The sequence below is a fragment of the Chionomys nivalis genome, chromosome 17 (genome assembly GCF_950005125.1).
Source record: "Chionomys nivalis chromosome 17, mChiNiv1.1, whole genome shotgun sequence".
Lineage (NCBI taxonomy): Eukaryota > Metazoa > Chordata > Mammalia > Rodentia > Cricetidae > Chionomys > Chionomys nivalis.
Window position 1 is genome coordinate 25,735,826 of NC_080102.1, and position 22,277 is coordinate 25,758,102.

Below are 22,277 nucleotides of genomic sequence, written 5' to 3' on the forward strand. Positions count from 1 at the left end.
CTTGGCACCTTCTACCAGGGTCTTTCATGGTCTTTCCCTTGTGTGTGCCTATGTACAAATCCTTCTCCTCAAAAGGACACTGGTCTTATGGGATCAGGGTTCACATATTGGACCATAGTCAGATCTCCATGTACGGTCACTTTCTGAACTAGGGTGTCAGTGTATGAATTTGGAGGATAAAATTCAGCCCATTGCATAAGGTTAAGTGTGTGCCAAGGCAGAGCTGGCAAGAGTGCTCAGAGTTTGGTTTCACAAATGACAGTTGCCCCTTGCACAAACTCAACTTCCACCTCCTCCCTCTCTCCAACACCTTCAGGTCTCCAATGCATCAGTTCTGGTGTTCTTCCACAATACCATGAAGATGGAAGGCAGTGGAGGACAGCTGACTCTTGATGGCTCCATCCTGGCTGCAGTTGGCAACTTCATCGTCGTCACTGCCAATTACAGAGTGGGGGTCTTCGGCTTCCTGAGTTCAGGTGCGTTGCTGGTGTGATGGACAGGTCAATCATTTGTTCATTACTAGAAGAGCTTCCTGAGACAATTTGCTTAGAAGAGGAAGTATTCATTTGGGCTCACTGTTTTGGAGGCTCAATTCCATGTGAAATTAGCCCAGCGTGGCAATTGGGATGTTCAAACACAGCTATACTCCTCATGCCCAGGCAGCAATAGAGAGAGAGATACGACTAGGGAGCTTCAATGTCCTCTGAGAAAATGAAAAGGTTTATCAGTAGAGCCATTCCAAGTCAAGCCTTTAGAACACAGGCATCCAGGGACCTTTAGATCTAGACCAGAGCAATTGGACTGCTCGCCTCTCAGCTGTTCCCTGCACAAGTTCATCCCCATCTTCTCCAACTTCAGAACCTCTTTGCCTTCCCCCTCCTGTGTCCAAGCTAGACATATTTTTGAGATCTTCCAAGGGTGCTTTGATGTTGAAAATTTGCTGTATGTCTAAGACTGTCCCAGTACATCTCATGCTTTATTGTCTAATATAATCTAATGTGTTCTGAGTGTGTGCATTCAAACATATATGCATGCATGTATATTTAGAAGGAAGATTAGGGACCAAGGAGGTTAGCAACTTGTCTAGGAAACAGAACTGCCACAATGGACCATGAATACTCTTTCCTTGGCTGTCTCTTCTACCACACAGAGACCACTAGGCTTGGTCCAAAGGCTATGTGAATAGAGTGTCTTCCTCCCCTTTATTTCTAGTCTCACTGTGAATCTATGTGTGCTCCACCCACTACCAACTATGTGGGCAGAATAGAGTCCTGGTCCACCACAAACGCCTTCTATATACCTTTATATATCTCTGTGATATGGGCAGGTTGGTCACTAGTGGAGAGGGGAGGGCCTTGGGATCTGAAGAGTCAAGGCCAGACCTGGCTCCCATCAATTGTTTGACCTTAGACCAACTCTCCCTTTCTCCCAGTATGTTAGATCCCTCCTCTCTAGAACAGGAATGGTTTTGCTCCCCTTTCGGGAATGCTGGAAAGGTTAAGAGGTTTTAGCACAGGAGTATAGGGGCTGAGCCTCATCACTGATTTCCAAGGATCTCCTCTGAATCCTGGGATGTGCTAAGAATGGACAGATAGGTGGAAGTCTGGAGGGCCAGAAAGAGTGCAGAGGGGTGGGGTGGACTAGGGGGACCACGTGGTATAAGCCACAGTGTGGCCTGTAGAGCAGGCGGCAGTCAGTGTAGGTTAAGGAGATGCTCCTTAAGGCTGACGAGAGGCTATTAAATGGCAGCTGTGGGTTTCCTTTGGCGCAGCAGGTTCAGCTGAAAGCCATAGGCGTGAATGGGTCTTCTCCAGTCTCCATCCCCTGACAGATGCTGGGTGGTGTGAGGAGGGGAGGCAGTATAGGGTGTGAAGAAGTACAAGTTTCTCAGCAAGGTGAAGGAATTATTCTCTCAGGAACTTTCTTTTTAGAAGAGGAAAATTTGTCTGTGGAGTTTTCTGTCCTCTATTCAAATGCAAAGCTGTTTCTCTGGAGCTTTAAGGGACATTTAGGGCTTAGCTGACTGAAGCTGGCCCCAGAGAGCCCTTTCCAGGCACAACTAACTTTGGCTTAAGTCTTCTCTAGACAGAAGAGTGACTTTCCATATGTCTTCTGTCCTGAGGGGCATGGGGAATTCGGATTTCAGGGAGAGAAATCCTGTTGAGAATTTATACCCTTCTGGAGAGGCAAATTCATTTTGACCTCTGGTGTAGGTATCTGAAGGAGGGTGAAAGAAGCTTCCAGAACACCTACTCTTCTCCTTACCGACTTACATCAATGCTACCTGATCATTTTATAAAAAGAGAGAGCTACACTTCAGAGGGCCTCTCTCTACCAGCTGTCCTGCCTGAATTTCCTCACACAGTTCTCAGGCAGCACTGAGGTCTGTATACTCTGCCATTTTCCAGAAGTGAGGTCAAGGCTCAGAGAGACTGAAGGACTTGCTGATCATTCACAGGCAGTGGCAGACTTAGCTTGAACTCAGCTCTCTGCTGCTCAGACAACAGCAATGAGAAACACTGGAGCACAGAGACTTCTGGGAGGTCTGGAAATTGCTCTGGTTGCCTTGTCCACCAGAGTTTCTCTTCTGCTGTCCTTTAACCAGGGAAGATCCCAGGGTACCTCCCTCATTCCAGAGCTTCTGGGTCTCCCATACTTTCCTCCCTACAGATCTGCCCAGAGTAGGGAGGGGGATTGGAGGTAGATGGGGAAAACCTGTTTCCTCCACCTTGACTCTTCGGCATTATCTTCTAGCAAAGGACCCAGCCACAGCCCTGGAGTGCTGGGTACTGAGGAAGAGAGGGTAGACAATGGGTCCATAGGCCCTTGGCAGAGTGTAGGAACGGAGGGGGTTCTCCTTCTCCTTCTGTGTATATACCCTGAACCAGGAGCCTGATGGAAGACCTCATCTGCCACCAGTAACCACACAGTGACATGACTATAGTCACTGGATACTCTAGACCTCTTAGAAGATCTTATATCTTCTCTAATCAATAAAATAGCAGCCATTACTACTATAAAAATGAAATTTGCCCTGCTAAGGACATTAGTGGGACCCTCCTTGGGCCTCAACATGTTCGATTATATTTCAAAATAAAAGCAAGCACAGCTGTGATGCCTACTTTGGGGAACAGATTGGTTGTATTTACAGTGATTTAGTAATCAGAAGAACTAAATAAAGCATATTCTACAAACACCCACTGTACACAGGGAGAGAACCAAAATTCATGGGCACTAAGTAGGCTTCCCAGGGTCCTGCTCAGGGCAGGTGCAGGATCCAGGATTTCATCTAGGCTCATGCCCTTCCACCTCCCACTGGAGTCCACGGACAAGACTAGGTACTGCTGGGATCCTTTAGAGTTGTTGAATAAACTAAATGAACAGATGCAAGTCATTCATGCAATAAAAGGACAAGTGGATGTATACTGGATGGTCCTGTCTAGAAAGCTGGGGCTAGATCAGGGAAAAAAAGACACAAACAATAACAACACAATGTCCAGAAAGTCTCCTCTTACATCGGCCTCCTTCTGTGTAACCAGTTTCCAGGGCTGGGCGCTCTCTCTCTCTCTCTCTGTGTGGTGTGTGGTGGTGGTGGTGTGTGTATGTGTGGTATGTGGTGGTGGTGTGCGTGTGTGTGTGTATGCCCGTGAACACACGTATGCACAAGTATAGGGATGGACAATGACTCAGGAAAGTGGCTCTGGACCAGGAGCCTGGGGGTAAGGCAACTTGAGCTTGGCCCCACACACCTGCAAGGGAGCATCATAGATCCACTGAGCAGCCTTGGGCACCACTGGAGCTGACTGACTAGTAGACAGGCCTGGGGGACCTAAGGAGTTGGAAGATTGGATGTGGTGGTAATGAGGAGATGAGGATTCTGCAAACCAGCACGTGAACTTTTTAATACTTGTCATAAAATCTTCAAAAGATGTTTATGGAATTGAATTGACTTTTAAGACAAAGGGTTCTGAAGTCTAGTTAGGGTTTGAGTTTCCTACCCAATCTCACATTTGCTTCTTGCATCTAGACAATTTTTTATGCTCAAAAGATTTTATTTCTTGCTGGGCAGTGGTGGTGCATGCCTTTAATCCCAACACTCGGGAGGCAGACACAGGCAGATCTCTGTGAGTTTGAGACCAGTCTGGTCTTCAAGAGATAGTTCCAGGACAGGCTCCAAAGCTACAGAGAAACCCTGTCTTGAAAACATATATATTATTTATTAATTATGTTAATTATTCATTAATTAATTATATATATATAATTTCTTTACCAATGAAGGCCAAGGCTGAACCAGACCCTTCACAGCACAGTGGCCTATCCCTTTCCTTCGTGTGCCTAGGGAGAGTAGACACTGAGAGGTGTGTATACCACAGAGTATGTTTACTGGGAGTGTATTCACTGGTGGTGTGGGCACTGGGAGGTATGTGCAATAGGAACTGTGTGCACAGGAGACTATACACATTGTGAACTGTGCCGCAGGAGTAGTTACCTTTTGCCTTCAGTACTGACACAGTACGGGCACTAGAGGAAGCCAAATTTGTCCCTGTTTGATGAAGGTCTTATTAGACAACCCCAGTTGTTACTACCCAGGAGTCTACAGACCTCAGAACTTGACCTCATCACACGGTGGGAAGCTGACACATGGGCAGGAGCTCCAGGAACACCCCTCCTGCACTGTTCCTGGCAATGCAGACTGCAGCTATCTCCCCCCAGACTCACTCACAGGCTTCGTCCTTACTCAGCACCCTCTTCTCCTGGACTCACAGAGGCTGGGAGGAAACAGACACATTGGTCTTGACAAATGGGACTCAGGAGCCATCCAGAAAAGGCCACAGTGAGGACAGGGTTTACCAATAGCTTCACCAGGCCCAGAACATGGAAAGCAATTGAGGAGAACTGGAAAGCTGCACAGCTGGAAGAGTAGTTTGTATTATTCATGTGCTCCGGGCTGGTGTTCTCGTCAGCTTTGCAAATATTGGGTCAGGCGATCAGCAGGCAAGAATTTCCTACCTTTGTCATTTGGGGAATATGGGGTCTTCCTGACACATTTTTGTTCTATATGGAAGCCCCTTGTTCATAGCTATAGATGTCTCAGGAAGGACTGTGCGTAGAGCTTACGAGAGGTGTGGCCTGTGGATATAGCTGTATACAGGTGGCGACGGGAGTCGTGGTGTCTGTGTTCTTTACTTTTCTTGTTGCTGTGACAAAATATCTAACAAAAGCACCTTAAGGAAGCAAGAGTTTCCTTCAGCCCACGTTTTGAAAGTATGGTCCATCACGCCGGCAAGAGCTTGAGGTAGCTGATTACACTGCACCCACCCTCAGGACACAGACACCCTCATTTTCTCCTTTTCGTTCAGTTCCAGATCCCTGTCCATAGACTGGTGCCGCCCACATTCAGTGGTAGTCCTCCCACCTCGGTGGAGTCAGTCTAGACACTTGCTCATAGACATGCCCAGAGACTCCTGGAGGAGGTGATGCTAGAACACGCCAAGTGATTAGTATGAAGTATCACAGTCACTAAGAGCAAAGTCAGAGAAGACAAGATGCGTGTGAGCTTCAGTTGACAGCAGACTAAAGCCCACTTCTCATGATGTTACTGGAGGGCCAGCATGTGGGGCAGACCAACAGGGAGGTTCTATTATGGCAGGCAAAAACAGTGCAGTATCTCAGACGATCTAATGAGATGTGTTCATTTTTGTTATTTTGTGGGTATGTATGCAAATAATTAAAAATGGTGCTACATCTTCAACAAATAGTTATTAAATTCTGTGATTTAAGAAAGAGATGTGGGTTCAGTGGCACACTTCTAAAGTCATGGATTAGGCTGTAAGAAAGGCTGGGATCCCTTGCCTGGCCCGATCTAGCCACTGTTTGAGAGATATGTCTGTGGTAGGGTCTGAGCCCTTGGGTGGGAGTCATCTCTTTGCCTAGGCTGGAACTGAACATGCATGGCCCCTGCTCTAAGCCCCGGTCCTTCACATTTCCCTGTCCACGGACAGACAGAAAGCCATGGCTCAAAGAGCAGAGGTGTTTCCAGTCTCTTGGCTAATGCAGTCCAAAGCTCAAAGACAAGCCAGATTATGCTTGATTCCAAAGCCCAGGTTCTTTTCAGCATCTTCACCTGTGTGTGTAGCTTGTAGTACTGGCCTAGGTGGACAAGTCCCCTCGGAGAGTCTTGTGTCTGACATAGCACTTTTTCTGTAAACTCTAAAGCTGTTAGGACACACAAGCTAATGACTTTCCTCTTTTTGCAGGCTCTGACGAAGTAGCCGGCAACTGGGGGCTGCTGGACCAGGTGGCAGCTCTGACCTGGGTGCAGAACCACATTGGAGCATTTGGTGGAGACCCTCGGCGTGTGACACTGGCATCAGACCGTGGTGGGGCGGATGTGGCCAGCATCCACCTTCTCATCACCAGGCCTCTCAGGCTCCAGCTCTTCAGGAGGGCTCTGCTTATGGTGAGTGGTATGGCCTGCTTTCAATACTGCCTCAGTGATCTTCCCGACTTTAGAGACTAGCTGACTGCCGTTGTTGGTATTCTCTCATCCCTCACACTGTCGTGGATCCTATTCCGGCTGTCACAGCAGGCATGTGTGGTCCGGGAGGCTAAAAGACTTCCTTTCTGCTTTTTATTCATGTGGAAAAGTCTACATGGCTGGGTGTTTCTATTCCCTGGATACTTATTAAGGTTAAAAGCCATTACGGTGAGGAAAACTCACTACTCAGGACTTTATCTAGTGGGCTGAGATGCCTGCTGAGTGGAGAAGATGGTGGTGCTGATGCTGCTGGCTGCTGCTGTTGTTGATGGTTCAGTGATGCTGATGATGACAAGAAGGAAGAAATGACCTAATTGGCTACATCAGGAACTGTTCTACCACTGGCTAGCCACTGCTTGTGTTGAGTGTTTGACTCTCAGCAGCACTGTGTAAGATGATGGAGTACCATGATAAATTAGACACGTCCCAGTTCACCAGGGCAAGGGGCACCACACTTAAGGCAGATGTTTTAAAGGATCATGGGACATTAAAAAAGGAACCCCTGACAAGGACAGGGGAAGGTAGTAGTACGAATGGACATGGCCCTGCAGAGGGAATGTTGAGTGAAAAGTTAAAGACTGTGCTAACAGTAACCAGAGGCAGAACCCTGGTGAGAGTGGCCGTGTGGGGACAGTGTGCACAGCCTTGACAGAGTGGTGCATACCTTGGGCTTTTCCTATGTGCATGAAAACTACCCAGGGGGTTTGCTTGTGCGTTTATTCTGTTTCTTCTTTGTCTCCTCTTATGGTCCTAGTCATTTTTAAGAGTATAATCGGTGGGACTAAAGATATTCCCAGTATTGTGTGGCCATCAATGGTATCTGCTGCTAGAACTGTTTTTATCATCTAGTGTAGACAGTCTGTACCTTCTAAATGTGAGTCCTGAACCTTCTTATCCCCAAAGCCCCGGGAAGGCTCTCTCTGCTTCATTCTGATTTTGTCTATTCTAGAACTTCATATCGGTGGAAACACAGGGTGTTCATGATTTGTGAATTCCATGTAGCATGAGCATGGCACATTTTATAAAAGCCTTTTGCTTTAGATATAAGTGGGTGTAGACCAGTTTTTTTTATCCATTCATTCACTTGTCAATAGACATCCATTATTTTCCTTTTGGCTCCAGTGAGAAATGCTTTGGGGAGAAAGGGATATAGCCAAGGCTTTCCAAGCAGACAGGAAACGGTTTGAGATCCCATCTTGGAAAGATCCCCTTAGAACTGAAAGAAGAGAGAATTTAAGAAGTGGATATTTCAGGCATAGGAGTAGTGAGTAGAACACCAGTAACCCAAGCTAAGGAAAGATGGAGGTGCTGGGGCAATGGCTCAGACACTAAACTTCAGAACCTGTATTTTTTAAAAAATCGTTGAAAATCTGGATCCTGTAAAAAGTTGGGTGTGGTGGTGCATGCCTATAATCCCAGCAACAGGGAGGAGGACACTGCTCCAAACCTGAGACTCACTGGTGTAGTGAGAAGGCCACTAGTTAGTTCCTGGCCACTCAGTCCCAAACTAATCACACAGTTATTTAAATCACTGCATGGCCCCTTAGCTCTAACTTACTTACTTGGAAAGATCAGACCAGTGTAGTGCCCCATCTCAAATAACTACAATACAAACACCAACAACTAATGAACAGTGCTTAGGGAATGACTCACTAGGTTCTCCCCTGGTTTCCACATATACATGTGAGTGTGCACATACATACACACGCACACATACATACACATGCATGCACACACACATACACACACACAGAAACAAGGAAAAATCGAGGACCATTTAAACTAAAATTTTAATCCTAATCCTGCATAGACCTGCCTCTGCCAATCATTCTAGTCCAGGTAAACATACTCTAGCTTTACCTAGTCCTTCTGTATCCACACCTTTGATTATGAGGGAGGAAAATGTCACTGCTTGATCATATCTGATGCTAGATAGTATTGTCAATGTTCCTGACAGAAGAGCCACTTGCCTCTCGGTCTCCCTCTTTGAGCAGCAGGGGATTTCCCATCCCTTGGGCTTTTTCCATACCTGTGCAGATAGTTTCATTCACAAAGAACATTCATTTCCCTCTTTCCCCACCCACTCATTATTTCAAAAGAACTTCCAGACTTTTGGGCTCAGAACCAAGCTCTTTCTACAGCATGGGCCACCAAAACATCTACTGTACAGCAGGTATGCTGGTTTCCATGAGTCTGGCTGCTTCAAACACCAGGTCAGCCTCTGCTACACGCCTACTCTCCGGAGAGGAGTGACTGGTATACCTTGTGCCCCAAGGCTCCAGTGTCTGGCTCAGCACACCTTGCAGTGAGTAGGTGCTATGCAATGGACACAGGGCACACTTCCAGTGTGAAAATGGATGAACAGATAATCTGGTGTTCTCAGGAGCCCAGGGATTCCTGTGAGCCTGGTCCTTCCGGCCATACTTTTCTTATGCTTCTTGCCATTGGTTCAACTTTTCTTCACTCTGCCCCTTTGAAGTGGATTCACCTAGTAGATAGCTTGGAACATGAATACCTCCTAATTCTTGGTAATTAAACTCGGGTCTTTTGTGCTCTAGGTTGATCTTGGAGGGGTTCCCCCAGTGCCCTGTGTTGACAGGGCCTTGTCAGGACCTGGGAGATGCTCAAATGCCTTCCCTGGGTTCAGAAGGCAGACTTTTCTTTGTGGAGTTTAAAGTGTCTGGGGAATTTCAGAAACAAATGGCAGTGCATTTAAAAATAACCCCTCCGTCTGGTTTCTGCATTTGGAAGCAGCTTTTACAACCACTCCCAGAAGTCCTTGGGATCGTGTGAGCTTATTTGGGACTGAGCAAACAGAACTGCTTCGATGCATTAGCAGCTCTTAAAGTGTTCTTTACCAACAGATGTTTGGGGAAGGAGCGGGAGCTGCCAGTTTATTCTTGACTAAGATCTAACGGCTCTCTGCAAATATCGGGCCTGAGGCTGTTTAAACATCCATCAAGAGAAGCTGCTGTGGTGATAATTAATAATCTATATTTAGTGTACTGTACTTGGCAAAAAAAATCACTGTCTTATCTCAGATTCCTTCCACTGCCTGGCACGGGGTGTTTGTTTTATTTTCTAGCGAGAGATAAGAAATTCGAGGTTTAAAGAATTTCAGTGACTTTAGCAAAGAGCACATACCAAAGAGAGAACTTCATGAAGGATCAAGACCCAAAACCAAATTTTCTGTTTTCCCACATTATGAGACTGCTCCTCTAGCAACTTGGGGTCTTCTCAGCATTTAAAGATGTACTAGAAAGTGGTCAAATTAGAGCCAAGTAGGCCTGAATTATGATCTTAGGACAAAACCCTTCACTTTTTTTAACCTGTAAAATCAGTGTGTTTAATTCTATTGCCCAATATTTTGAGAAGCTGTTGGTCATAAAGCTTCAAAGGCCCTGCCCACTCAAGAAATTTAAGCCCCTTATTACTCCTTCCCAGTCCAAGGGAAACCTCCTCCACCCAAAAATGTCCCAGGATAGCTTACTTGTCTGGAGCCAGGCTGGAGAAGAACCCTTGATATAGCTACAAGTCCCACAGAGCTGGATTCTAGGCCAGGTTTCCAGGAAGGGAGAAGAGGCTCTGTGCTAGAGAGTAGGAAAACTTGCCCTACGGCCTCCAGTGTTTACCCAGGACTGTTCCTCTCCTGGCCAGCTCCAGCCTCCTGAAGCCCACTGCATCTGCACCTTTCCCTGCTCTATCCCAATGTGACCATGGCCATCATAGGTCCTAGAAAGCATCCTGGCGTGTCAAACCTCAAAGCCTATAGGCCACAGGTGTCCCAAAACCCCTATGAAGGTGACCCAACACTTTTTTGTACATGACATCATGGGCCAATGTCAAAAGATGACACACTGCTGTTGACCTTTCTGTCTCTGTTCAGTGTGTGTTAGGTCACTGGGAGATGTCTTTCCCTGAAGCCCCACGCCTTCCCAAACCTTCCCCATCTCCCAGTGTAAAAGGAAGTTTCTGTTAGAAACAAGATTCCTAGTTAGTAGCTCTGAGGAACTCTGCCTAATTTTTCAAATTATTATTTTATGTGTATGGGTATTTTACCAATGTATATCTCATCTCTGTGCACAAGTGTGCCTAGTGCCTGCACAGGCCAAAAGACGGTGTTCTATCCCCTAGAACTGGAGTTTCAGGCAATTGCGAGTCATTGCGAGTCAGGCAATTGCGAGTCATTGTGAGTCAGGCAATTGCAAGTGCTGGAAATTGATTCCAGGTCCTCTGGAAGAACAACTACTAGGCCATCTCTCCAGTCTCCTATCTCATTTTACACTGCCCTTTCCCCCAAAAAATGTGATTCTAGCTCTGTCATGGATAAGAATATCAATTCTTTCAGGGGTGTAATTATCTTGGCACTTAACATCGCCTCTGGCTCATATGATACAACCAACACCTAGGACATAGGAAGAGTATGGTGACATGGTCTTCCAGACTGTTGCCAGTGGCTGATGCTTATTACTTAGTGGGAGTGGTCTCTTCTAGCTGGTCTCATTCTAACTTGTCCTGACTAGAATTGAGAACAGATATTTCTGTTCAGACTTCAAAATGACTTTACTGATGTTTGTTTTATTCTTATAATTCTCCTAGGAATTTGAGTATAACTTCATAGAATTTGATCTATTGATTTTTATGGGTAAAGCTACATGATTATGGTTGCTTGCTGGGTATATTGAATTTTTTATGAGGTTTCCTCATAGTCTTCAGATAATGAGTGTCTGGCTTATTTCTGTACTGTTGGAACAAAGTCTCAGAGACCCAGCTCCAAAGCAGCTCAAGAAACTGGGTGTCTGTAGTAATCTGAATTAGAATGTCCCCCATAGGCTCACAGGGAGTGGCATTATTTGAAAATATTAAGAGATATGGCCTTATTGGAGAAAATGTGTCACTGGGGGTGGGCTTTGAGATTTCAGAAGCTCAAGCCAGGCCCAGTGGCTCACTGTCTCTTCCTATTGCCTACCAGTCCAGATGTAGAACTCTTGGCTTCTCCCTAGCACTGTGTCTGCCTACTCATCACCATGCTACCTGCCATGCTGATAATGGACTAAACCTCTGAACTGTAAGCTAGACACAAATAAACGCTTTCCTTTATAAGAGTTGCTGTAGTCATGGTATCTCTTCACAGAAATTGAAACCCTAAGACAGCATCGGTATTACACTCAAGACACGAGTTTCTTATGGAGGCTTCTCTGCCATCCCGATGACCTATGGGTAGGGCTGGATCTAAGCAGTGGAAGTATGGGAGAGGAAGTGGGGACCCTGTCACTCCACAATTTGGGATGACAGTCCTCAGCAGACCCTCCTCACCCTCGAGCTTCCCTAGGCTCATATTTATGTCCCATCTTTCTTGATTGTGCTGGCTTTGAATAGTCATATGCTTTATTACATGTTACATGTTAAATTTCTCTGGAAAATCTGCCTCATGGCTGTTTTACAAAGTAAATTGCTGACATCCGCCCTTTGCTTTGCTGCCCCTGTGGATTGTGTCACCTTCTCTGAGCTCTCCATTTAGAAGCTGAGTTCATTGCTCCTCAGTCTTTGTTTCCTGAGACACGCTGGACTTGAAACAATAAAATCCCCTCATTATTTTATCACCTGCTCCTCAAAAACTTTGAAAAACAGAAAATGGCATTTTTCTCTGAGCATTTCCTTTTGTGAAGATTTTCTGTTTACTTGAGAATTCTTTAAAAAAAAAAAAAAAGTCTTTTCTCATTTCACATATCAATCCCAGCTCCCACTGCCTCCCCTCCTCCTGCTCCCCCTTCTTTTCCTCACCCCATTCCCCACCCATCACTCATGGAATTTTTTCTCATCCTCTGGCAAGGTGGCCTCCAATGTACTTTTAATGGTCATTTAATATATTGTAAAAACAGTATCTTTTTCAGGTTGTAAGCTCTCTCTGCTTTCTCCCTGGACTGCTTTTCCTGGAAGTGCTATTATGTAATCGATTCTCACCTTACATCTTATTTTGCTTCAACATGGAGCCCAAATTTTCCTTGTGCTCATTTCTCTCCATGAAAAAAAAAACCCTTCCACACACACATAAGAATCACTTGAGCCCTGTGATGGAAAATGTCTCACAAATGCACCTGTACATTCCTCCACAGAATTCCTTCCAGATGGCAATCTACTTCCACAGCCTTCTTTCCCAGTAGAATGTGGGTCTGCCTGGGACTTGGAGTCTTGGATGCCCTCTTTATTTTAGGACTATATGCTCTTAGAACTATGTGTCTTATAGGTAATATGGAATTTACAATATCCACTGTCCATCCAGCATCCAGTTAATCTTTCAAAGCACCTAGTGAACAGTTATCACTCTTCTATTTCCATCCTCCCCAAATCTGTCTTCCTCCCACTCACAGGTTAGGCTCTACGCCTTCAGGGCCTACAGACTCCTCCTTCTGGATGATGCTTTTATTGCCCCACCCCTCAGGCTCACCCATGCATCCCTTTGTTCTCTTGGAGCATTTGAGCTACAGACTCGCTCAAGCCTGCAGGACCTGCCCTGCTGACTGTTTCCCTGGATTGTGCATGCTAAATCTTTGCGCAGCTATCCGTTGCTCCTGCCTCAGTATCCATATGGAGAGTCGTGGCTGTATGGAAATGCAATTTTGGCATAGCACCACCACCCCTCCCTCAGAAAGTGTCTTCTTTGTTAGGGGCATCCTGCTATGTGATGTTAGGGACCTCCACAGCCACAAGCCTCAACAGTTAAGTTGAACAGGTGCCCAGATAATGTTTGTGGAAAGAAATTCTCAGAAGACTGAGTAGCTCAAGTGATGGTAGTTGATGTCATGACCACAAGAAACCTCTCCTTCTTGAGCCCTCCTTTGTCTACTCACATGAAGTGAGATGGGGACCCCCAGCCATAAAGGTATCTCTTGTTGGCCTTTATTCCCATCCTTCGGTTGATCTCTTCTTTGAAAACCAAAGTCTGTAAACTCCAGAGAGGCATATTCATGCTTCCCAACCCACAGGTCCTTCATCCATGGTTAAATAAGTGTGTTTTACTTTAATCAGGAATAAATACATAATTGAGCAAAGTGTAATGCTTCCCACTTAGAAGTACTCCCAAAGTTCCAATCACATGGACCACAACAGAAGACAGCATAGAAGATAGTGAGCTGACGTAGCAGGAGCCGGAGATCGTGGCCTCATGCAGAAGTCGTTGACCTTGTGTGACATTTGTTTCTCACACACTGGCCAATCTCTTTGAAATAGCCTTTGGGGGAGACCACACAAGCCTCCTGGTATAAAACACTGGACAGGACAATAGGTGACATCATGCCAATGCATATGCTTTGCCCTGTGCAGGGCGAGTACAGGCGTGTGCACAGGATGGGTGACAAATCCTCGCTGCGTCCCTCTTACAAAGAATACCTTTGATAAACAGGGAGGAATGAGCCACAGCTAGCCTGCCTCCCAGCCAGGAAAGAGGTAGCATGAGACTGGAAGGAGGCTTCTCTTTCCTGAGTGCCCTGTGAGTTTTCTCTCGTTTCTCAATCCTATATGGCAGCATCCAGCTTCTCCAGCCCCCCTTCCCCAGAAATGGGCATTCTTATTCATGCAGATACCAGTCCTTCTTAGATTAAAATATACAGGATAAATTAACTCATTAAAGCCCATCTGTCTCCTTTAAAAAAAAAAAAAAAACCTAACCTTTACTAATCTACTTGGTCCAACAGTCTTTGTATTCCCACCAGATCCATGGGAACAAGAGCCCCTTAGGTAACCCTTACTTGTCCCTAGCTCATTATAACCATGAGGCTTCCTCCTGTTTCCCAACCACTGTTCCATTCTGCTGTTCTGCCCATCTCTCTGCCCCTGCTAGAAGCCCAACATTAAGGGATGCTATGCATGCCTCCTTTATTCCCATTTAACCTCAGCACAGTGGCCTCTGCCAATAGGCATAAGGAATGCAGGTTCTGGAACAACACAGGACCCCAGTAGCTGGAGGAGGCCTTTGATGTGAAGAGGCAATTCTGTCTTTCCCAGAAGTCCGTGCAGTAGAGCTGCCACCTGCCTTTCCCAGCTGCCCCTTCACTGACCTATACTCTCCCATGACTCCTACCCATGTGGCTTTGGTGCACCTGAATGCAGAAGGTCCTGCTTGGATCAGAGCTGTAAGTCCTTCTGGATAGTGTTTAGTGTCGCAGGTCCCTTAGGAAGAGAGGAGACATAGGCCAAAGGTCTCACTGGTCCTTTAAAGGTCACTCTGCTCCACGTAGAGGTCACTCTGCAGACCTAAGAAGCCATCTTCCTCATGCTCTTTCTCAGATGGATGCTATCTGCAGGGTCTCAGAGATGGGCCATTTGGACTGTGAGCTGGAGACAGTCTCCATGCACTCTCTTTCAAGAGTGTTCTGTCTTACACACACACACTCATACACACATGGCTCTTTGAAGCACTGCCTCATTATATCGTGATTCAAACATGATCTGACTCCACAGGACTGATCAGACACCAGGGAAGAGTTCCTCTGGTCACTGTGTAAAGGCAGTCTCTGCATGACTTCCATTTGTTTCTCGAAGACACAAGATGACCAGGGAGAAGAGAACTCTGGTTTCCACAAGACCCCGGGTGGCAGTCAAAACCTTTGTCTTTTGTGTACCAGCCAGGGTATTAATCTTCAAAGTACTGGGGCGCTGCGAAGAAGGAACTCTTACGTTTGCTGGCACCGTAAGTTAGGGAGAGACTCTTCTTCTTCCGATCAAAGGAGCTGGTGTCATCTCCTGTCAGGGACAGGTAGGATGCGATGCTTTCCCGCAGACCATAGCTGAAAAGGGATTCATCCACGCTGAGTGGGTTCTCTGCCCCTTCTGGATCGCCCTGCAATCTGAGTGTTGAAAGATTCAGACAGAGGAAGTAAAAGAGGAGAGACATTAGACAGTGTGGGTGATGGGGACAGAGTGTGAGGAAAAGGGAAGTGGAGAAAGAGAAGAGGAAGAAGAAGGAGGAAGAAGGGGAGGAAGAGGAGAAGGAGGAAGAAGGGGATGAGGAGGAAGAGGAAGGAGAAGAACAAAGAGAAGAAGGTTATTCTTTTTCTAACTGGTTTGAATTCTGTTTCTTGTGTTTGTATGCTGTATAATCTTGGAACTATTGTTTCCTCATGTGCTTAAACTTCCCACAGTAAACCTTAATCAACATTCTGTATGATATTTACAAAAAAATCATCATTTCATTCATGTCTTGGGCAATTCTGATCTCCCATTTGCTTTAAATTGACTGATGAGATACTTGGGTCCATGCTCAATTAATGAACTACCCAATGATAACAACCCACAACCCACCCAAACACTCAGTAGCTGTCAGTGGAATAGAGGAACGAACTAGTCAAGGTACTTTTCTTCATTTCTTACTCAAAGAGAATGAGTTGCCTTAAGATTTAGGTGGAATGTTTAAGCTTTGTAATTAGATTTTAAATATTAAATGTATGCCAGATTAACTTGTGTGCTACTGTCTTGGATTCTAATCATTAGAAAGAGCAGGGTGGTATGTTTCTGTTAAAAATGTGGTGTTTGCATTGAAAATGGACTTGGGGGATGTTTGAAGCTCCAGAAAACTGTGGATACCATATGCTATGTGACACTCTGGGTTCACAGAATTCAGAGTCTGTGCCCTTGTTCATGGTGCCCATGGGGGTGCCAGCAGGTCAGGTGCTTGCTTGTGATTTTCTTATGTTGGGGTTATCCCATCTGTAGTGTGAATCCTAATTGGTCTTAATAATAAAAACCAGGAGTCAGATATTAGGGGGTGAATGTTGAAAGATCAGAGAAGAAGCGCAGCCGGCCTCCAGAGTTCTTACCTCTATGAAATCCTCAGACTGAAAAGAGCTGAGGACCTGAATCCCCCTGCCTTATATTCCTCTCTCTGCCCGGTCATATCACTTCCTGTCTCTACCTCCCAAGTGCTTGGATCAAAGGTGTGTGCCAACTCTGCCTGGCCTCTAATGGTTAACTAGTGGCTAGCTCCACCCTCTGATCTTCAGGCAAGCTTTATTTGTTAGAGCACAAACAAAATATCACCACACCCATCTGGTGCTCCTATGTGTTCATGGAGGGCACACATTCATGTGCATGCATATATATGTATACAGACACACACAGACACACACACACACACACACACACACACACACACACCTGGATGCCCTCTTCCAGTCAAAGGTCTTCTGGCGCAAGGTGACAGATGAACCAGAGGTGGTGCACGGTGATGAGCGAGCTGTTGATGCAGGTGTGTTCTGTGCCAGGCAGGGTGTGGTGAGCACACAGCATAGACCATCAGCCACCTCTGTTGGATGGAAGGACACCACAATCAGGGATGCAGCAATGTCATAGACAGTGTGGAGAACAAAACAGAGACCCAGAGCAGTATAGACCTCTGGTTACTGGCATGGGGAAACTGAGGCCAAGATGTCAAAGGGGAAAGGACCTTGGCCAATGTTGCTATGCCCTGAAGAATATAAACTCTAGGCTTACACTGCCATGGAAAGAAAGCAGATGTAGAATCAGAGACAACCAAACTCGGGGCTGAGCTTCAACTTTGCTCTAGGTGAGTTACCTCAAACATCTCTGAGCCTCACTCTCCCCAGTCACAGAAGGGAGGGAAGGAAATGACAGGAAAACAGCTGTCAAACACCTATTTGAGAGCAGAGTTTTCATAGCAGGCAGAATTTCATGTAACTGTCCCTGCCTGGGCCAGAGAATGGAAGCGTATCCAGCACAGGGGCCTTCGAACACGTTCGGGGTAGGAAGACAAACAAAGCGTGGACAGAAGAAGGAAAGGGAGAAGGAGGGAAGGAAAAGGACGAGAGAGTGGAACAAAGGAGGAGACAGGTGAAAAGAGCAGATACAGGAAGAGGGAGGAGAAAGCAAAAGTAAAAGGGAAGAGAGAGTGAATTGGCGATGCAAGAGTAGGGAGGACCTTCTCACTCTGCACATTCCCTAGGAGCAAAACAAACACGAGGTAAAACCGCTGTTGCTCCCCTTGACTGGTGTACAGCATTGGGCCTGCAGGGTTTCATCTCTCCCAGTGTGGCAGGAAGTAACTCCCATGATTCCAAGTCTCTCTGTTGCATGGCATCATTACAAGTACAGATGTTGTGGTCCCAGACACCTAGGCCTAACGAGTCAGTGTCACCTTACTCAGGACATGGGTCCCAGCCCTGTCCTCAGCCCTGGGGAGACCCAGAGGCCTAAGATGTCAGACAGTCAGCAAATCTCTAGCAGGACCCAAATACCTTGGCTTCCGTCTGCTTATCCCAGGGCTTTATTGAGCACCCTACATCCCTGGTGGCCTCTTTTAACCTAATTTGTGAGTTTCTGGGGTGTTCTCATCCAATAGAAAAGGAAACTGTCTGGGGAAGTACATCAGCCTAGTAGAGAGTGGCAGACACCCCGCCCCCGACACACATACACTTCTGGTTTCTAGGTGGACATCATGCTAATCCAGCATGTCACTAACATAGACACAGATGCTAGAGCTGGAAGGGAAAATTTGGTTGGATGTGCATTTCAAGCAGTGACTTTTTGAGGCTGGAGATGGACAAGGAGCGATGGCATAAGGCAGACATGAAGCCTAGAGATAGTGCAGCTCTACTATGTGGCAAGATGGGCTCTGAGGGTGGTCTGCTTTAGGTCTACTCGCACATCATGTGACACAGAGCGAGTAACGTCACATAGGCAAAGGCTGAGCTGCCCTCACCCAGTTTTCCTCACTGAGGCTCCGTCTCAACGTCATGCAGTGAGCAGACTATCCCGTACTTGGGATATGGAACAGAAACACCACAGAAATGTAAGCAAAAGTCCTGATCCACAGACGTGGGACCAGTGATGCATGCCAAAAGCAGTGCATGGCTTGGAGTAAAAAATCGGTAACCTTGTCCTGCCTGTTGGCTATTGTATATAATAATATAATTCACTCTGGTCCCAGCAACTCTGTTCTTGACCCCACTTTCCCAGTGAGATCTGAAAAGAGATACAGGAAACATCGAGGTTCCCAACCACCCACTCCCCACGCCACCAGGTTGGCAGAGGTGAGCCCCTAGCTGTAGCTCATTGGCCCACCGGATGGTCAGGAGTGTCTTTCGGGAAGGCGCTAGTTCTGCACCAGCCTTGCTGTAGACCGAAATTTCAGGAGGAGGTGGGTATGCCTAGCCCAGTAGTGTGCCATCTCCCAGTCATGAGAGCTCTGGTGAGTGACTGATTTGCTGTTTTCTATGCAAAATTTCTGGTCAGCGTAGTCCTCAGGTAATTGTTATGAAGCGTCAAATACCACAAACAACATTTAGGCTTAGGGAGTTGAAGTCCAGGACTCCCTTCCTCTTTCAGTTTTAGCTAGCTGCTGGCTTTGAGGCCATCACAGAAGTGATACTTGTAATTGTTTTGCACCCGTCAGACTACAGTACAGGGCTGTGACTGAATACGGGACATCCTGGTGTATTCTGTTTATGCAGGGGGGACATTCTGCCATCCGGGCAGCATGCACAGATGGTCTTATGTGACCTGAGGCAATGAACTGAGCCTATGAAGGTGACAGCATGGGTAGGAGAAAATCTCTGGCTTTTCTCGGTGACCTGCACCACCTACCAGGCACTGTCAAGTACCAGCACACAGGGCTCACCCCACTGACCCTGGCTGCCCCTTACCAGAATAATGAGTCACCAGGTCCTCCAGGCACTGGAAGGTGAGCCGTGGTGAGATGTAGTACCAGTTGTTGGGCAGGCGGAAGATGCGGTAATGCTTCACCTGCCTGTGTCTTACCGACAGCGAGTAGAAACCTGCAAAGGGGACAGAAGGGATCAGGAGGCAGTCACAGCATTCCACGTAAGGATGACAGGCTGCCCAATCCTCTACCATCCAGGTAAAATGATGCCCCCTTGGAGCTCTCTGTGTTTAGTCCGTGGGCAGCCTCACCCCATCTTTTAGGCTGGTTCACTATGGAGCTTCTCCACGTGAGTTGACCAGACCTGAGGGAATGGATAGTGGCTTTTCCTCTTGCCCTTTCTGAGGTAAATTCTGTCATCTCCTGCATTTGATTAGGGCAGATGAAGTCTTGGTGGTCCTTGAACCCTTTCCAAATGCAGGCTGAGATGTTTTAGCTATTGTTCCCTAGAATTCCTGTATCCCCAATGTCACCACGCTATAGGAAAAGGATCCCATAGTTCTTCACCCTTCGTGCTTTCTGCTCCTTAATTAATTAAGCCAGAATTTCTTAGAAACTTGGAACAAGCATCAGTTGGCATGTGTTCTGGGTCACTGAGAAATCTGTGAAGGGTGTGATTTCTCCTTCAGCATCATCAGGAAAAGAATACCAGGCAGATACCATCGCCTCTTGTAGCCTTGGTGTCCCCAAGTGGAAAGTCATGTTTGGACCCCTCTCTCCCCTTGCTCCATCCTTTGGCTCTCCTGAAATGGCTCACTCTGGGGGCAGTGAGAGGGCAAGGCACTGCTCTCACTGAGTCTGTGCTGCCAGTAAAGGCCTGGGAAGACTGTTACTGGATATTGTATAGAGGGTGACAAGGAGGCTCTGGACCTGAGTGATGTGTCCAGAGTCACCTCCCTGGAGATGGCATCCCTGGATGCAGGCCTCAGCCTCAGCCCCCTGACCACTGTGAGGGCACATGTATCTAGTTCCACTTGAGTCCTGGCTTTGGAATCACCCACTATGTGACTTCTGGCCATGTGGATAGGAACTAGAAGTGTGGCAAGCATGTTTGCACTGGCAAACAGGAAATCATGTGAACCATTCTTACACATTTACATCCCATAATTTTTGTTTATGCTGTAGCCCTTTACAGTGTGTACCCAGGACTATAAATAAAGGAGTATGCTGGGGATGAGTGAGTACTGTGAAGTGTTTGGGTCCTGTGACTTGAAGCCGGGAAAGCATACAGGCAAGGTGATGAGAACTTTCCCAAACTAACACCCTGCCATGGGCAGGGCATGGGCAAGGGGTCCAGGCTGAAAGAGAAGAGGCAGCCCCCTAGCAACTCAGTGCTGACACTGTACTGCGGGGCCCCTGCTTGGAGCAGTGGCAAGGACTTTGTTATTTCTCTTTTTACTGTCACAGGAAATCAGAATGATAGCGATCTCTGTGAGTTTACAAGCTCACACCTGCTTGCCCTAATTCTCAGAGATGCCCCATTTTACCCCAGTGCAGAGGTAACTGCTGCGAGAACACCCTGAATACTCCACTTGACTCTCACCACGACTTCACAGATGAGCACAGAGTTCAGAGAAGTAAACAGGAACCGAGCTAGTGAGCTCAGGCCAGGCCCGGATGGCTACCCCTAGTCTGTGTGTCAACAGGCTGCCCAGGTCTGCCACTCTCAGGTTCTCAGTTGATTGTGGCCTGCCCTATCCTTATCCCCCTGCTCTCATGGTAGGTATGACACCAGGATCCTGCCCATGGGACTGGCTCTGCTTACATGGATGTGAGCGAGGGGGAAGAGATCCATAGCAAGGCAGTCGAGAGATGATGCCCTGTGAGGCCACCTGTGAAGGAAAAAGGCTCACCTTTCTTTGTTTCACTCTCTCGGATCATGAAGGAACCAATCTTCGTGTCTGGCAACTGGAGCAACTCCTCGGCTTTGTCCCTGCCCAGGCCTTCAAACAGCCAGCTAGGAGTGAAGAGGACAGTCTTAAGTGACCACAAAAAAAGAAATTAAGACTGGCCAACAAAACAGTAAGCACAAAGTTGAAGGCTAGTTCGCAGAAAGCTGCCCAAATTCCATAGATGAGGGAAATCAATCTTTCATTCATTCATTTGCTCACTCACTCTGCAATCTTTCAAATGAAGTGCTTTGAGTAGTTCTTTGTGCCAGTGTTAGGTAAGGAATGACTAGGAATATATACTAGGTTTGATATTTCTTGGCTGGTTTCTCAGCACTGACTAGGGCAGACCCCTGATCTTGTTATATCAGGTTTGTATACCATGTGGTGCTATCCTGTGCCAGACACCTTTGTAAGACCTCTATTCCCTGCCAAAGAAACAGTCTCAGCAGAGGGCTATCGTGTTCCCTTTTGGTGTCTAGGGCATCATACTTGGTGTAGGTTTGGGAGTAACAGGGTGGACATGGGGAAGGAGAGCCATGCAGTGTGGTCCTGCTACTGAGCAAGTGGCTCTCTCTCCTGCTGCATAAATGCCTTTACATGTTTGTATGTCTCTGGCTGCTTTCACTTAAGGGTGAGAATGAATAACCAACCGCTACGCTACAGTAGCCCAATAGGGGTAGAAGGGCTGCTTCCAGTAACACACAGGCTCATCAAAGAACACCCTGGGCCAGAACAATCTGTGTTCAAATTCAGTGGCTTCTTCTTACTTTTCATACTGGGCTCTTGCAGTTTTCTGCTGAGGGGGAAATGTGTTGTTAGTGGATGGTCAGCATATTTCCCACTTTAACAGGCGCTGTGTTTGGGAGAAAGGACACTGCCTGTTAATCCTCAGGTCTAACTCAGGCTGTGAAGAGCAGTGACATTTCAGTCTTGCTGCCTGCATTATTCCCCAAGTCACAAACAGGCTGAGCACCCCTGAGAACTGGGGTCCAGATCATCACAGGTACAGAAGTGGTTCCATTTTCCTATGTGCTCAGCACCATGATTGCTTTCCTTCTTAGAACCATAGTACATTGTAATTTTTAATTTTCTTGCTATTACAAAGTGTAATAAAAATGTACGATGTATTTGTTTTAATGCATATGGCAAACATTTATACACGCAAGTGCTTCTC

General features: G+C 46.7%; 2 protein-coding genes across 5 annotated transcripts in view; one reads left to right on the forward strand and one right to left on the reverse strand.

Annotated features, from left to right (window-relative positions):
* Tg (thyroglobulin) overlaps window positions 1-22,277 on the forward strand; it is a 179,404-nt gene that overhangs the window by 97,915 nt on the left and 59,212 nt on the right. Inside the window, exons 40-41 of the mRNA XM_057792131.1 lie at window positions 317-476; window positions 6,258-6,460. Of these exons, the coding sequence (XP_057648114.1) occupies window positions 317-476; window positions 6,258-6,460 (363 nt within the window). The remainder of the gene's footprint in view (window positions 1-316; window positions 477-6,257; window positions 6,461-22,277) is intronic.
* The window catches only part of Sla (Src like adaptor), a 49,208-nt gene continuing 40,309 nt past the window's right edge, over window positions 13,379-22,277 (reverse strand). For all 4 annotated transcript variants that reach the window (XM_057792135.1, XM_057792134.1, XM_057792136.1 and 1 more), the window contains 4 exons: window positions 21,065-21,168; window positions 19,195-19,326; window positions 16,691-16,838; window positions 13,379-15,384 (listed from right to left, as the gene is read on the reverse strand). In XM_057792135.1, coding sequence (XP_057648118.1) covers window positions 15,171-15,384; window positions 16,691-16,838; window positions 19,195-19,326; window positions 21,065-21,168 — 598 coding nt within the window. In that variant the 3' untranslated portion in view covers window positions 13,379-15,170. The remainder of the gene's footprint in view (window positions 15,385-16,690; window positions 16,839-19,194; window positions 19,327-21,064; window positions 21,169-22,277) is intronic.